The 18,227-nt window shown below is 40.2% G+C and overlaps 1 protein-coding gene across 4 annotated transcripts in view; it reads left to right on the top strand.

Moving 5' to 3' along the window:
* The window catches only part of ENOX2 (ecto-NOX disulfide-thiol exchanger 2), a 330,767-nt gene that overhangs the window by 246,767 nt on the left and 65,773 nt on the right, over positions 1-18,227 (top strand). For all 4 annotated transcript variants that reach the window (XM_080653885.1, XM_080653884.1, XM_080653886.1 and 1 more), the window contains 2 exons: positions 8,220-8,375; positions 17,968-18,174. In XM_080653885.1, the coding sequence (XP_080510011.1) occupies positions 8,220-8,375; positions 17,968-18,174 (363 nt within the window). The remainder of the gene's footprint in view (positions 1-8,219; positions 8,376-17,967; positions 18,175-18,227) is intronic.

Below are 18,227 nucleotides of genomic sequence, written 5' to 3'. Positions count from 1 at the left end.
CACAAAAAAATCTTCCTGGACTGTCAGAGCAATTAACCATTGGAATGGATTTGTGAAGACATTTATTAGGGAATTACCATCTCAGGAAACTTGGCATGCTTTGTAAATATCCTAAATATTAATCTCCCCAGATTCATTTAATTGTGATCCTACTTTAAAGCATGACAGGATCAGGCCAATCTAGGACCTTGCTACTCAAAATGTGCTCTGCATAACCTGGGAGTTGTTGAGAATCCGGAATCTCAGGCCCCAGCACAGACATACTGACTCAGAAGCTGCATTTTAACATATTCCCCAGGTTATTCATAAGCACATAAAAGCTGAGAAACAGATCTAGAGTGATACCACTTTGTTGTGCCATTTGTTTATATAATTAGCAACTCCCACCCCCCAAAAAATAACTTCACAATTCCAGACTAGATTTTGAATTCTTGTAGGTTATAATGATGGTAAGGTAGGGTAGACAACAATGATACATAATAATCTTCATAATCAATTAAGAAACATGATTACATTGAAAGCTTTGAAACAGGCATCAGAGCAGCCAAACAGAAAGAAAAATATGTGCAAGAGAAATGGGTGAAGAAAAAAAGGAGCTTGGATTCTATATGTAGCAGAGGCAAAGAACTGTTTCATCAAACTATAACTCATACCATGAACTGTAGGTGACTAGCCCCCTTTGTTAACATCTTGTTTTCTTAAGGACTATGAAGAAATGGCTTCTCAGCAGCTCCTTCAACCTTGTGATCCAGTAATCTTTGAGCTATGCTTCAGGAAAACTTACTGACTTTTTGAAAACCTGGTCTTAGAAATATTGATATTTAGTTCAGTAGTGTCCTTCTTGTCATAAAAGTGCATGTGGCAATATAGCTAGACTAGACTGAGTCATGCTTTGTAAAGCTACATGTAAAATCACTTGAGGTATGTGTGAACTGATTTTTCTCCTCTCTGTATTATTTTAGGAAGACAGTTTTACCATCAAGATTAGAACATGGGCTCTAAATCTATACTATGTAGGTTCAAGTAAATCCCTGCTCTGCCATTAAGTAGCTGTGTAACTTTTAGAAGTTACCTCTCTATGTCTCAGTTTTCTTTATCTATAAAATGGAGATAATAGCCCCATTGTCACAGTGTTGTTATGAGGATTAATGAGTTAATACATGTAAAGTCTTAGAATGACATCTGGCTTACAGTAATATCTCAATGAATTTGTCTATGTTTTAAGTTCACATGTGATATATAGTTCACAAAAAGTAGAATTATGGCTCATTTGTATTCTTAATAACAGTAAAGTATAATGAATGCAGCCATGAATTTTTCCCCCTGGAGAAGCACTGGACAATGGCAGATGAAGTGAACAGTGTATGTCTGACAGTGCTAATGACTGTTCCCTATAAATGCGGTGGTTTCTCAGAAATGGAAGATTGGCACCATACTCCAATACTGCCTACCTTTCTTCTTGCCAAAGTCTGAGGAACAGGGTCCCTGCAATCTTTATTAAGTAACTAGAGGCCCAGTGTACAAAATTTGTGCTCAAGGGGTGGTGTTCCTCAGCTGGCCTGCACCCTCTTCAATCTGGCAGTCTGACATCCCTCTCACAATCCAGGCCGCTGGCTCCTAACCACTCGCCTGCCTGCCTGCCTGATCACCCCTAACTGCCTCTGTCAGCCTGATCGCCACCTAACCGCTCCCCTGCTGGCCTGACGGCCCCCAACTGCCCTCCCCTGCCGGCCTGATCACCCCTACCCACCTCTGCCTCGACCCCCACCACCATGGCTTTGTCCAGAAGGAAGTCAGATGTCCGGAAGATGGCTGGTCACCCAGTCTAATTAGCATATCACCCTTTTACTAGTATAGATGTTTTAACTGAACAGGATAAAACATCTCCCCAATTCTCTTCCCACCCATGAAAATTTCTTAAAATGGAAAAAGCTGCAATGAGCCACATAGAATTGTTCCCTGAGGTCACCATTAATGGCCCCGTAATTCAGCTATTTTTCTGTCCCTTAGGAGATTTCCTATTGAGCCAGTAGACTTTTCTTTGTCATGTCTTATCTGGCCTATCTGTAACAATAGAAAAGTCTTTCGGCCTTGATTAAAACAAATGATAAATAAGCTTACTTATCTTCCCCCAGAGCTCAAATCCATATTAACATGGATGCTAAGTCTTTTGACTCATAGCTGTCATCAGACTAATGTCTGGCTTATTATATTCATTGAATGGGGAGCAGAAACAGACCATCTCTAAGGTGTGGTGTGGAGCTTCCTTTCATCTAAAATAGTGTTTTGTACAGCTGCTGTTCAATAAAGTTAATCCGCAATGATGGCAGATTAAGAAGTCTCCTCTGGCTGCTGGCTTTCTTTCCTGAAAGGATATTTGCTTTTCCAAGCTAGTCAAATAAGACTAATGTTAGATTTCACATGAAAAGATGCACCAAAAAGAGTTAAGCCTTCTGTTTAGGAATCATTGTTCTCCCCATAATACCAGATAAATCCAAGGATGGACCAATTAAGGGGTACCCTTTGAATACTTTGTGCTGCTTCCTTTATTTTTCCCTCAATTAAAATATCCTTAGCATTTAAATGTGGAGCTTGTGAAGTCCCAGGAGGAAGAGTCCCTCATTATGTGTTTCCACTGTATTGACTATGCCTCATCCATAATGAGAGATGTTGGAAAATATGGACTTATAGAACTTACTAGAGGCCCGGGGCATAAAAATTCATGCACTGGAGGGGGGTGGTCCCTCAGCTCGGCCTGCCCCCTCTCACAGTCTGGGAACCCTCAGGGGAGGGAGGCAACCCAGCGATCAGGGGAAGGCGACACCCCATTACACCTCTGCTGCTGCCACTGCTGGCAGCACAAGCCTCAGCCAGCTCTGGTTACCTGAGCCTCGGGCGGCCCTGGTTGGCTGGGAAACCGCCATCTGAGGCTTGCCCACGCCTTGGGCCAGCCCTGGGTGGCTAGGGGGTGGAGGGGACTGGGAGACTCTGGGGGCAGGCGCCCAGAGCGGCCAGGCCCGCCTGGGGGTGAGCCTGGCCTTGCCGCGTGCCTGCCGCCCCGGCAGGACTGAGGAGACTGGGCGCCGCCGTCTTGTGGCTGTAGGCGCTGACATCTTTGAGGGTGTGGCAGTCAATTAGCATATTCCCTCCTTATTGGCTGTGGCTGCTGCCATCTTTGAGGGAGTGGCAGTCAATTAACATATTCCCTCCTTATTGGCTGTGGGTGCCACCATCTTTGCAACCATGTGAGGGTCAATTAGCATATTCCCTCTTTATTAGATAGGATTCCCAGAGCAAGACCCTGCCCTTCTATGAGCATTGTACTTCTTAAGAAGGCAGGGGGGTTAGTGAGGGGCGACCAAACAATCAAGCAGGAGGCTGCGTGGGGCAACCAGTCCAGCAGGGGGGTTAGTGAGGGGCAACCAAACGATTGAGCAGCAGGCTGTGTGGGGCTATCAGGCCCACATGGGGGCAGTGAGGGGCGACCAGGCTGACAGAGGGGGGCAGTTGGGGGCAACCAGGCCAGTAGGGGAGGTAGTTGGGGGCGACCAGGCTGGCTGGGGGGCAGTTAGGTGCGACCAGGCCGGCGGGGGGGGGCAGTTGGGGGCAACCAGGCCAGTGGGGGGGATAGTTGGGGGTGACTACGCTGGCAGGGTGGGCAGTTGTGGGTGACCAGGCCAGCATGGGGGGCAGTTTGGGGTGATCAGGCAGGCAGGCAGGTGAGTAGTTAGGAGCCAGTTGTCCCGGATTGTGAGAGCGATGTCCGACTACTGGTTTAGGCCTGATCCTACAGGCCCCGATCCTAAACCAGCAGTCAGACATCCCCCAAGGGGTTCCGGATTGGAGAGGGTGCAGTGTACTATATATCTAGTACAGTGTCAATCTGGCATTGTTCCCGGTCCACAGAGCAATAGTACAGTGACAACAATTGCTCAATACAGTGGCTCTAGGGAAATTAATTATATAGAAGTATTTTGTTACTCATCTGCCATGTTTTTGCAGCACATCTGCTTCACCTTATACATGCAATTAAATTAATTCATTAAAACAATTGTCATAGTACATTGAGTGGCATTGCAGTGGTTAAGAGCATCAGAGTTAGACTAACCTGACTTGAATCCTTGGTCTGCCCCTTACTGGCTGTGTAACCTTGGGCAAGTAACTAAACCCCTCTGAGCCCCTGTTTCTTTATCTATAAAATGAAAAAAAGAAGAATACCTAGCTCATAGGTCTTTTGGAGTGAGATTATATAAAATACTTAGCACAATGCTTAGCACCTTGTCAGCACCCAATAAACAATTATATTGATCACATTTATTGATGATACAACATTGCAACTGTTTGCTTGACTTTTTCCAAACTAAACTATGAGGTCAAGGATTTTGTCTTACTCGTTTCTCCAAACTGAACACCTGGTAGAGGGTGTGACATCAAAATATTGAATGGATGGACAAATGGATGATTGAACTGCAGCATAGAAATGACATTTGCCTCCTTTGTAATTCCCTAGCTCAGATGTGTACAGAGAATGGAGGCTGATAATCTTGCCAGGTAACTATCTACTCTGAGTAAGTACAAGTCCCTAGCCAGCACGAAGGGTTAAGTCTACACTGAAACATTACATGATTTTAACTCTGAGGAACTAGCTAGCCCAACTAACACACAGCATTTGCAACATTTCCAATAAGCTGGGATTTGGGGAAGTCCACGGTTCAGAAAAGGGAGTACAAACCAACATCTTATGACACTGCCACCAGACTGTGCCAAGAGTCAAGAAAGCATTGGGGAAAGGGTGCTAAAAAAAGAAATGGTAAAAGCAAAACAGAACAGGGTATTTATTGTGAAAAGGAATTTGAAGGAATACATCTTGGCCTTTTCCACAATATTTTATAAAGTGATTTCAAATCTCCTTCAGAAGATTAAATTCCTAACATAAGTGGTAGTATTAAGTACTTGCTGATAGTACTCTTCAAGCCAGGTCAGGGGCCTGGAAAAGGAAGAGAATTTCTCTGGTGTTCTGTTCCCAAGGTGTTTAAAACTGTTGGACTTCTTTGATTTTTCAGGTTCTTCAATGTTATAAAAGACCCATGATTTTAAATGGTTATTTTCTTAGTTGGCATTGGAAATTCACGTCTCCTTTGCTGCCTAATGGTTGAAAATAAAGAAGTAATCAATGTGTTAGGAACCTTTGAAATGTCATGTACAACTTGCCTTCTAGCAAGCTCTGCCGGGCAGTGTAGTCTGTGGAACTCTTGGCATATTGAACACAAGGAAGAAAGGGAGTTTATCTACTCTGGCTTTGGCCATATGTCATGAATACATTTGCTTTTAAATGAATTTCATAAAATATTAATGTAATCATACCAAATAGCAAAGTGGTGAGTGCATTAGTCAGGAGTTATATTTATCCTGTGTATTTGTTTTTTGTTTGTCTCCATTTATTAGTAGACAGTACATGGAGATAGACATTTCTTTCTCAGTCGAAGTGGCAAAACTTGTTTAATGAACTGATGTTTCTGTAATCTGTGGTAAAGTAGAGCTGTGAGTGACAGAGCTATATGAATAACAATGAGGAGGCAGGCATAACAATAAAAGAAAGACAAACATTTCAGTAGGAGGGAAAAATAGATGGAATTGTTTAGTTGGCACACAATCTAATCTAATCTTTTCCTACTGAAAATTAACAGTTTGTAAATGGGTAAAGTAATGTTAACAGTTATTACAAAATCTTATACCAGTCTTTTGGAGTGAGATTATATAAAATAATGAAATTTTCAGTGTTCATATTCCACAGCACAGGAACAGAGTATCAGGGGCCTTAAGTTCTCAAAAATGAAAAGGAAGACCTGAACTCCCATCTCCATCAGCCTAGAGCCTGAAATATGGAAGGCTGTCACAAATGTTTGAGGACTGTGGTAATGAATGCCTGAATAAGTGAATTTATTAGTGTATTATGCATGCTTTGAATGACAAGAAGGAAAGTTACCTATCAGGACTAACACCTATCATGCCAGAAGTTTTCTTATCTGTTCTGTCCTTTTATTATTTGAGATAAACCTCATTATTTATCCCCACTTTTACCAAAAAAAAAAGGAAATGGAGGCACACAGATATTAGGAAACCTGCCTCAAGGTCACATAACTAGTATGTGGAGGAGAGTAGAGATATGAGAGTCACAGGGAAGAAGGGAAGGAGTATGTGTGTGTACACATGTATGTTGGGTGAGGTGACATATGCGGGCTAAAAGTACATTTGTTTTCAGAAAAATAAGATTTACTCTTAGAAGAAAATTTTTTCATACCATACATGTCTAGGGTCTTGACCTCTCAGCATGACAGACATATGAGAGGATGAGGTATGCCTAAACTCTCTTCGCTGGCTTGCAATGGGGGATGCCCATGTGTCACCCCCTACCGCCTATCTGCCTAATCATAAGACTCCCTCACATTGGGACCATTGTATCTGAAGTTCTGCTTTTGTAAGAACCACAGATTCTTCCCACTGCTTAGATCTACTTCCTTCAAAATCTTAGAGAGGCACCCAGGGGATTCAGAGCCACCTTAGGGTCATGCTTACAGGAATTGCCCCTTGGACCTGTGTGTGTTGAGCAGAGTCAAGTTTTCAGGCATAGGACCTGCTACTGCTAATGCAACTGTCCTTATACTATTCAATAGTTTGTTTGCAGTCCACCATGCATTCTGTAGCAGAGGGCAGGGTTGAGAGGTAGGACAATAAAGAAGTAAAATGCATGCCCTTCTCTCGAATAACTTGCATTTGGGTATAGAGGCAAAATGTAAACAGTGAATTACCACCTTTAAACCCAGGCAAGCAGGGCCCCTGCCCTGGGCCCACACCTCAGGGGACCTCATTCTTTGGAATGCCTGTCTTGATATTTTCTAAGTCCCCTTCCAGTACTGAGCATTGACCAGAAAAGTAGTGTCATCAGGGTAAGTGCCCCAAGTCCATCCAGATCAGGTCCTGTGTGTGGTTTTTATAGCAAGAAGCACCTTTCTTGAAATTTTCTAAGTTCCTCTCCAGTGTCTAGAACTGACCAGGACTTGCAGTGTCATCTAAGCAAGGAGCCCCAATCTCAAAATAAACCTACATGGACACCAGTTCCCATATCTCCTCTTGGAGGTACTCTCCAACCCTCTATCCAACATGTGTAGTCATCTAGATGCCCCCAAGGAGCTTCAGAATTCATGCCTGTAGGGTTCTCCCAGAGTATTGGTTCCAGGAGAGAAACCTGACAAGTAAATCACTAAGCTGCCTGGTATGGTATTTCTTTAATAGTATCGCATGAGATTGTGCCAACAGAATAGTGTTGATGCTGATTTGGAGTGAATCAAATTGTGTATATAGACAAGCCCCACAAAAATATTTGATTGGGGACCCCCATACATACTAGAAGCATCCTTGAATGAAACAAAGGATGGTATAAAATAAAATTCAGTGGCAACATGTGTAGAACAAATAGTTTTAGACATAGAGTTAAAAAATGAACCAGTATTATCTGGAAAGGGTTCCTTAAGGAGGTTGGGTCTTAAGCCAGGCCTGTGGGCATGAGTAGAATTTAAGGAGGCTCAAATGATTCCACACAGGGAGATCAACATGAAGAAAAACATAAAATAGTTCTTTATTGAGCATTTTGTGCTATGCATTATGTTAAGCACATTACATTCATCATTTTATTTAGTCCTCACAACTCCCTATAAGGTAGATAGAATTAACCCTGTTTTGCAAAATAAGAAATGGAGGTTCAAACGATTCATTCTGCTAAACATATGGTAGAACTAGGACCCAGGTCAGCCTGATCGCCAAAACTGCATGCTCTTAACACCATGCTATACTGCAGAAAGCCAGGGAGTGTTACAAGGGACAGTAAGAAGCCTTGTGTGAATGGAACAGAGGATGTGTGTTGGAAACCAGTGGAAGGCAAGACCAGTAGACAAGGCACAGTCTTATTATTAAAGGCCTTGGATGTCAAAATGAGATCTAAATAGGCACTAGTCAAATATAACCAAAAAGCCCCATCCCAAAAGGAAAATGCACAAGTATACTTTAATACAGTATTTAAGACCTGGTGCTAATACCATGTTTTCTTAAATATTCTGCCTCTGTGTTAGAGAGATCTTTGGTGTGAAGCTTATAAATTAACATTCTGCCTCCACTTGACTTTTCCTGGTATCATTTATTGTTTTCTCCTTCTCCTCTTTTAGACTTTGATCCTGCTCTTGGAATGATGACCGGAATTCCACCAATAACTCCAATGATGCCTGGCTTGGGAATAGTACCGCCTCCAATTCCACCAGATATGCCAGTAGTAAAAGAGATCATACACTGTAAAAGCTGCACACTTTTTCCTCCAAATCCAAGTAATATTCTGCTTTTTCTCCACACAAATCATCGTGTTTTCTTGTCTAGGAACACCTTTTTCTTTTTCAAAAGAATATTCAAGCGATTCATAGATGTATGTACAGAAGCTTCACCTAGAAAATTGAAGACAGGAAAATTTTCTCTTACTAGGCAAGGCTGAATTTTATGCACAGAGCAGTAGATTTCTGTGTACTGGTGGCAGTACAAATGATAAAGCATATTTTAATGTCATCTAGTAAAGAATTCTAGTGTGTTGGAACAGAAAGAGGCACCTGACACAAATTGCTCAACACTGTCATTTGCAGTCTCTCCTTTTCATAACTGGCTTACATTTTGATGATAGCATAAATAGAGTGTGTTCTACGCCTACCTGAAGCACATGGGAATGTAAATTTGGTACTAAAGATCCTCCACTGCTATGAGCTATTCACACATCACTCAAACTACTGCTATTAAACTGATGGACTGCAGTAGGCAGTGAGGTCAGGTTCAATTTACTGTGAGGGCAAAGAGGAATATTGAGACTGAGTCAAACTACTTGCAGATATTCAGTGAATGCAGTTCATGTGGAAATGATCTAGATGGCTATCTTGCCAGTAATTAATAGGTTTCTCCTTAGACTCCTAAAAACATCTTCAAATATATGGTGGCCATTTTTCAGTTTACTAGTAAATGTAGCTGCAATAATAATTGACTCAATCATTTTTTTTTTCAGATCTATTTAGGGTTTTATTTACTTTAAATGATCAAAAGCTATATCTTCACATAAACCAAGCCTCCTTAAAGCTTTTCCCACAGTTCTAGTGATACTGGGTGCCCTACTTAAGAGAGCCACCACTATAGTGCTATTAAAACTGTTTGTCAAGGGCCCTGGCTGGTGTAGCTCAGTTGGTTGAGCATTGTCCCGTGCACTGAAAGACTGCCAGTTAGATTCCTAGTCAGGTCACTTGCCCAGGTTGCATGCTCTCACATTGATGTTTCTCTGCCCCCACCTCCCTTCCTCTCTCTCTAAAAATCAATAAAAATCTTTTTTTAAAAAACTGTTAAGGGACACACTCAAGAGTCTAGGGCAGGCCATAGATCAAATGAACTTGCCTAACACAATAAACATGAATCTTTCACATGTGACTTCAGACAACTATTTTATTTCCTACCTTACATAAGAACCAGTTAATCATGGAATCAGGTCCTACTTGAACTGAGAGGATTTTAGAATCGGTCAGAGTTGGTTGAACAAATCATCTTGACCCTTCTTGCTAGTGAAAAATGTTCTTATACCTTCTTCCAATCTTTGAACTTGTCAACAGGGACAAGTTCAGACCAATAAGAAACTTAAGAGTCCAGCATTTCAGAGGACTGAATTAGGAGAATAATTAGCATGTCACAGGAGAATTAGGGAATGGAGAATAAGATGACCCTAGTACACCTTACCTGCCAGCTCATTTGGCCACTTCTAGATTTGTGTTTAGTGCCTCGGTGAATGAGTGGCATTGCTATATCCTTGTCTCTTACTCTTACTGCCACTGTCCCAACAAATGGGCAATGGACTATTTTCCCTTTCTTCTACTTGTTGCTTTTAGAATAGAGAAAGCTGTGCATCCCTGATACTACCTTTTTTTACTTCAAAAGCCATGAATTTAGGCATTACAGTGTTAAAACCTCCTGGTTTTATATAAAAGTAGAGCCCTACTGGCTTAATCATTCATTTATCACATTACCAGCCTGCACTAGGCTTCCATAGTCTTAAGTCTAATCTAACAGAATGGCTCATACTCTGTAATGTCTATATTGGGTGCAAGGGATTACTTTGCAGTATATTCAGTTCCTGAATTTCAAAATTAGCGCTGATACCTCATGTATAACACATAAACCTCCTTGGTGAGTCTTTAAATGAATGTAGAAATATATGGCTTAAAGAGGCTTTAACTTTTGGTAGTCTCCATAAAAGGAAACAGACAACTCTCAAACACATTTATATTTTCCCACCTACAGACTTGCCTTCTCACTTATGAGTTGGAAGGACCACAGAGCAGGAGGGAAGCATTTTACCTTCAGGACTTAATCCTTTAGTTCTTCAGGTTTGTTTTAGGGATGCTGACAGAGCATTTAGTACTAGTAAAGTAGTGGCTTCTGGGAAGGAACATGGCTTTGGAATTGGATTTAAAAAATAACATTCCTGCCCTAGCTGGTTTGGCTCAGTGGATAGAGCATCAGCCTGTGGACTAAAGGTTCCCAGGTTCGATTCTGGTCAAGGGCACTTGCCCAGGTTGCGGGCTCGATCCCCAGTGGGGGATGTGCAGGAGGCAGCCAATCAATGATTCTCTCTCATAATTGATGTTTCTGTCTCTCTCTCCCTCTCCCTTTCTCTCTGAAATCAATAAAAATATATTTTAAAAAAATAACATTCCTGACACAGCTTAAAGTAAACTGGTGTTCTATTTCATTTTTAGAACTTGAATTTTGTTTAAAAGGGCACTCAGTTTAATTGAATGGGGGAAATACTAATGCAGAAGCCTAAAATCATAGCAAAAGTACCATTTTTATTAACAGCCCTCTTAGCAGTAAGGTCATGTGATATAGTGGCTGTTTATGTCTTGTTGCTTCATTAGAAAATATCTTTAGCATCAATTCCTTCCCCTCTCTCCCAACTAACACTTCATCCAGGTACTTGTCACATATACAGAATTCTAAAAGTACTGGGGTTCCCAGTAACTACAAATTCAGAGTCCAACTTGACTCCAAAAGCCTTTCACTGATCTGCTTCATGTGACTGTCTTCAATCCATCATTTCTACTTGCCACTTACCCATTCTTTAGCTAAGTTCAACTGCTTCCTGATCTTACACTCCTCTCCAACCAGAATCCAAGTCTACCCTCTCCTGAAACACTTCCATGTGGAAGGTACTGAAAATAAAACATTAATCGTTCATCACTCTAATGTATTTCCATTTAAATATTGGATGCTAAATCCAATGGATACTTTTTAGTTCTTAAATTCCTTTATCTATGCTGTATTTAGTGCTAGTGACCCCTTCATCTTTCTTGAAAAATTAGGTCATTTGAAGGTGTAAGAATGAATGAGACAACCAGAGAGATTATATAGATCAAGAAGGAAGACAACCAAACAGAGCACCCTGAGGAATCCCAACATTTCAAAATTTAAAGGAGCAAGAATAGTTTGCTTATATACATCCCTTAGCAGCAAAGTCCTCAAAAGTCTTTTATCTTTCCAATTTGTCTCTTCTTAAGTCTTCTTCATTTATGCTTTTGCTCCACCCCTTGTTTAAAGGCACTGGTGACCTAACAATACTAAATCTAGGGGTTAATTCTCAATTCTCTTTCTAATTGACCTAATAGCCATATATGATACAGTTGATTACTCCTTACTCATTGATATACTTTCTTCACTTGGCTTCCAGGAAAACTATTGGTTTTCCTCTCACCACACTGATTTGTTCTTCGCAGTCTCCTTTGCCTATACCCTTCTCTTCTCCCTGTCTTTTTTTCATTGGAGAGAGCCCCATGGCTCAGTCCTTGGACCTGTTCTCTAGCTACACTCATACCTTTGATCATCTCATCCAATCTCATGGCTGCAAAACCATATATATGTCAGTGACCCTAAATTATATGTTTAGCTCAGACCTTGTCTCTGAACCCCAAATTTATATTCAACTGACTACCTGTTATCTCCACTTACATGTCCAGTAGACATCTCAACTTAATATGTTCAAAATGAAACTCCTAATCTTCTTTCTCAAACCATTTCCACTAGTATCCTTCTCCATATCAGATACTGGCAGCTCCATCCTTTCAGTGACTCAGGTTAAAACTTAAAGGTCAACCTTACCTACTTTATTTCCCTCACACACTATATTTAATCTGTTAGAAAACTCTATCAGATCTACCTTCAAATTTATATAGATAAGTCTAGAATTCTACTATCCTCAAGATAACCACTACTATGACCCAGTTTATATATACAACTATACATTTTTCTGAACTATTGCAATAGCCTCCTAATTGTTTTTCTCTTTTACTCTTGCCCCTCACAGTCTATTCTCAAGAGATTAAGCAGAGTAGTCCTTTTAAAAGCCTGAGTCAGATCATGTGCCTCCTCTACTCAAAACCTTTTAATAGCTCCCTATTTTACTCATAATAAAAGCTAATGTCAATTTAATGTATTAGAAGAGCCTTTATGATCTTTCCTCCCTCTCTCATAGTATCTGTTTGACTTTGTCTCCTACTACTATCCTGCCCATCACTCACAGTTACATTTATATTGACCCCCATGCTATTCCATAAACACACCAGGCAATCTTCTATTACAGGGCCTTTGAACTGGCTCTTCCCTCTTCCTGAAATACTCTTCCCCTAAATAGCTGCATTGCTAACTCACTTTCTTCAAGTATTTGTTCAAATGTCTCTTTGTCAGTGACTCTGACAACCTATTTAAAAATGCAACCCTCGCTACCACACTCCCAATCCTACTTACCCTCTCTATTTTTTACATAACACTTATCTTTTAACAAACTATGTAATTTATAGAATGTAAATCCCACAAAGGTAGGTATAGTTGTCTGTTTTTCCACTAATATATTCCTAGCAGTTAGAAAAGTATCTGACATATAGTAGGTGTTCAATAAATATTTCTAGAATAATGGATGGTTGGATGGATGGATGGGTGCAAAAGGAGAGGTCAGAGGTCTAGAAAGAAAACCAAGAGAGCCTGGAGTAATTACCCCACATGTTGACAATTTCCAAATCTATATTTTCAGTCCATATTTCCCTTCTGAGCTTCAGACACATATATCCAACTAACCACTAGACTTTTCTAGATGAATATACATCAAATGTGCAAAAAAAAAAAACAAACAAACAAACAACGGTATTATATATTAGTGGACAATCTACCAGGTTAAAGTTCAAGAGAATTGTGTCCTACTCCCAGCTCTGTCACCAAATCTTGGGCTTGTCGTATAACCTCCCTGGGTCTAAGTTTCCTTGTCTGTGAGGTGATTAACCTAGATACTTCCAAGGTTTCTTCCAGATCTAAAAATATGATTCTTGACTTTAAAAATGTAGCCACCACAATAATTATTCACCTGGGCAAAAAACCCTAAAAATGTACTAGGAAAAGCAGGAGGAAATTGGTAGGTAGCACATAGAGCTTTGTACCTTCATTGGAGCAGGCAGTATGGTATACACCCTGAAGTGACACAGTCTTGCTTTCATATCTCAGATATCCACCACTAAATCACCATGAGATCTTGGGTAAGTAACTTAAGCCCTCTGATCTGGACTAGGCAAAATCAGTTCTGGTCTAAAAATGCAATGGGTCAAACTGGAACTGACTGCACCAATCTTCTAAAGATAAATGGTGAGTAAGTACCCCATTGTCCTAGAAGCAAAATCCCCTGATTTCCAGAAGTCAGGGATATAGCAAAAGAAAGCTTTCTGAAACACAGTTACTTCCCCCTCCACCCCCGCCCCTGCCAAGGGTGGCTATTAGAGATTTATTACATTCTCAATTAGCAGTTTTCATTTGGTGGAATAAGAGGGCAGCACCATCTCTCCAGAAAACTCAATTTTGCCAAGAGTTTTTACTCCAGCTGATAGATGTTCTGTATGGATAAGGTTACATTTTGAGTCTGCTGTGAAATAACAGTACATGTGGAATATCACTTTCTATCTGTGTCCCAGCATGTGGGAAAGCACCCAGGAGCCAGAAGAGAGCAATTATTTTCATTTAGCATCTTAAAACAGGCCTACCTCATTCATTTTGTTTTCTAGGAATGGGTTTTATAAAAAAAAAATTTGAGGAAGTGGGTAAATTGAGCATTAGTAAAGATTTGTCAGCCTTCTGATTATTTCCAATCAGCTGGGATTACATTAAAATATATCTGACTCCTGCTGATTGTCTAGGGGGCCTTCAATTTGGGGCTATCTAATAAAATCTATTCAAAGGTTTACAGTATGAAAATTCTGGCAAACCAGTTGGGTGATCTGTGATGCTCCTCTGAAAAGCAAGATGCAAGTAGTTTATAGGTCCTCTATGCTGCTTCTTGCCTCAAATATCAGCAGTGACTCTGATCTTAGTGCTAATTGCCTCACAGCTCCCCAAAGTGGGTGCTTAGTTGTAATTAGAATTGCTAGAAGCTCCTCCTTTTCCATTACCAGAGATTATAATTCTTTATACTCCCAGCTATCTGGAATCTTTTTACATGGAAGTTTTCTTTTCCATCCAGAGTGGTGATTGGGGTCTTACAAGAGCTTATCACATTACCTGATTAATAGCTTAGCACTTGGAATTTGCTTTTCTATGGAGTTATCATTGCTATGCCCAGATCACTGTATTTCAGTGGTATTAGAAAATCAGGGCCAGACAACAAAGTGCTTTGAGCTGTTAATTAAAGAACAAGCACTATCCATTAAGGAAGATAGTATAGCCAGTTGCCTTGCTTGGTGGCATACACCTAAATCTCAGCAAATGCTATCAAAGAGGCTTTCTACATTTACACAATAAAAATAAATAAATCCCCAGAATTCTTGACACTACTCTTAGTAGCCTTTATGCCTATTTACTTAGCAGATAGTCACCACAGAATAATCATAGCATCTAAATAGATGATGACTTCATCAGAATTTTTATTTTTTAAATATTTTTTTATTGATTTCAGAGAGGAAGGGAGAGGGAGAGAGATAGAAACATCAATGATAAGGGAGAATCATTGATCGACTGCCTCCTGCATGCCCCACACTGGGGATCAAGCCTATAACTTGAGCATGTGCCCTAACCAGAAATTGAATTGTGACCTCCTGGTTCATAGGTCAGTGCTCAATCACTGAGTCAACACAGGCCAGGCCATCACAGACTTAAATCCCACCAATGTAATCAAGGAAAAGAGCCTTTGTATTTGCAGTGTTACATGTAACTGCGGCAGTAAACAGACATTCCTTAGAGCCTCTCAACAAATCTAAAGGTAGACCTAAATAAGCAAACTCGTCCTATATAATAAAGAGCTAATATGCTATTTAGACCAGACGGTGGAACAACCTTCTGAAACGACCAGTGGGTGGGGGGCAGGGCCTCGAGGGCCGAGCCCCTTGCACAAATTTCGTGCTTCAGGCCTCTAGTATAATATAAAAAGGTGATTATTTGTTTCACAAGATTCTTTACCATCAAATTCCTTTACACAGTGAATTTCAGACGGATACTGAAACAGAATTTTATTCTAAAGTCTTTTATTTGAAAACATTGCTCTAACTATATGTATGTTCTTGCAAATTCTTTACCTATATAGTCAGTGATTGGGTTATGTTCCATGGTCAAAACCGTATGTGTCTTCACAGCTGTAGATTCCTCTATCAGTAAGAGTCATTCCTTCCCAAGCCCAGTCTTATCTAAAGATCTGGATAAAGCAAGGAGCTGTGAGTTTAGAAGTCCAGGTCTTAGCTACCACTCTACTCCAGACTTGTGGTAGGTCTTTAGGAAGCCCCAGATTGGTAATTAGGAAACCTGAGTTCTATTATAGTAAATAATAATAACACTATAGTAACTACTATTTATTGAGAACCTATCAAGTACTAGACATTGTACCACATGCAATATAGAAGTAGATTATTAATTATCCTACAATAAACCTTATAAGGTATCCTTATTTTAGAGATGAAAAATGAGGTCTCAGAGGTTCTTCCATGGTCATACAGACAGTGGGTAATTAAATTAAGGCTTAAATCCAAGTTTGCCTGCTCCAAGTTCATGCTCCTTATCTTTCTATCTAACTTGATGGCCTTGAGTGAGACACTCCGCCTCACTCAGCTAAGATTTTTGCTCTGTAATAAGCGTTTCGACCAAGTCAGTGGTTTTTAATCCTACTACTTATTAGACTTGCCTGAGGAGCTTTAAAAAATAATACACAGGCTTCGCTACAGGCTAATTGCATCAGATTCATTAGAGTGGGCCTAAGCATTTTTGTGTTTCTTTGACTCCCAACTTGATTCTCATGTGCTGCCAGAATTGAGAATCACTGGAAGTGTGATACCTAGAATCCTTTCCAGTTCTTAAAAACTAAGAAGCATAAGTCTCAAGAGATTCTGGACCTCATCTTCCCCTTTTGATTAAAACTATAACCTCTCTAGTGTCCATGATTAAGACATTTCAGATTCCTGCTCACTAGGTTATCTTCTTTATCCCTTTAAATTTCTCATATGGATCAAAAAACCAATACAGTGAGTTCTTAAAATTACTGAAATTTTAAATATTAACAGAAACTTTGTAAGTTCCCTGAATCTCTCTCCCCTTTTATTGACTAAACAGAGGGAAAGAAAACATCATGAGAGCCTGATTATTCTGAGCCACACTGATAAGATAGATAGCAGTAGCAAAATGACAAAGCTAGAGATGCTGATACCCAAGGAAGCTCCAAAATCACCTGCTTGCTAACTTGGATAAAAGCCAGGTGGGGGCGTGGACTTAATCCACAAGTGAGACTCATTTATTTTTATATGTGATCTGTAATCGCTAGTTGTTGAGCTCTCCAAATCTTGAGCTAGAAGACTTATTGTTAAGAGCTAAGTGGAGAGAACGGATTACACAAAATAAATCCTTGCAGATCCAAAAACAACACTAGAAAAACCCTTGACTATCATGCTTTGTTCTGGGGACTGTAAACTGTGGGATTTTGCTTGGAAAATGCTTTGAAACATATAAATAGCAATAAGGAGCTGACAAATACAACAGGCTTCATATATAAAATGAGTGACTAGGAAGCCCATTTTTTTTAAGCAGAGAGAGCATCATCTCATTAAGCAGGTTTATAATGTCTGTCTATAGCCAATTTTATGTCACTTTAATGATTTCCCAGGTGGGTTTACTTTTTCTTCTTTCATAGTTTCCTCTAAATGCTGCATGGTTGGCTCTCAATCTCAGCTCACCCCATCAAGGAATTTGAGGAAGAGCTCACTGGTATTAAAAAAAAAAAAAAAAAAAAAGCTAAAAAAAGACAACAACTTAAAAGGATCATTTGTACTCTGGCCGACATTGTCAATCAAATCATTCTGAGATCTATAAATATTTTTGTAAGTGTTCACCTCATCATTATCAAATTAATCCTAAAACAGTTCTTTCAGTAAGGATGAACAGAGAGAATATGATAACTACAAACTGAATTATACAAACCCTTGTCTCAGGGACCCTGGTTCTGAGAATTCCTGAAACAAAGAGTTAAAACTAAATGTGATTTCCCCCAAAGAACTGTCTTCTTAATAAAAATTACTGAAAGTCGAGAATAGCTGGTTGACACAACAAAAGTAAAGAACATAATTAAAAAGCTCCGCATGGGATAGACAAACAGGTCTGAGTCTATATCCGGTAGCCATTATGGGCACCAAACCATTGAATAAAATGATTTTCAGGTTCATGCAACCAATTTTCTGTGGAGCAGAGATGAACACCTTGGGGCCACTTGCTTCTGGCACTCTTCAGCAAAAGTATGATGGGGACAGTAAGGCTATTTCTGGGATATGATAGGTTTCAAAGAGGTCTATCTCAAGGACACATTTTAATTTCAAATGTTTTTTCACTTACATTTAGATCTTCCACCTCCTGCAACCCGAGAACGACCACCAGGATGCAAAACAGTATTTGTGGGTGGTCTGCCTGAAAATGGGACAGAGCAGATCATTGTGGAAGTGTTTGAACAGTGTGGAGAGATCATTGCTATTCGGAAAAGCAAAAAGAATTTTTGTCACATTCGCTTTGCTGAGGAGTACATGGTGGACAAAGCCCTTTATCTTTCTGGTAGGTATTTAGTCATGAGGATTCTACCTATCACGGCACAATGCAGAGATTTG

Source organism: Plecotus auritus, assembly GCF_963455305.1.
Source record: "Plecotus auritus genome assembly, chromosome: X".
Taxonomy (NCBI): domain Eukaryota; kingdom Metazoa; phylum Chordata; class Mammalia; order Chiroptera; family Vespertilionidae; genus Plecotus; species Plecotus auritus.
This window is presented reverse-complemented; position numbering and strand designations above follow the sequence as displayed.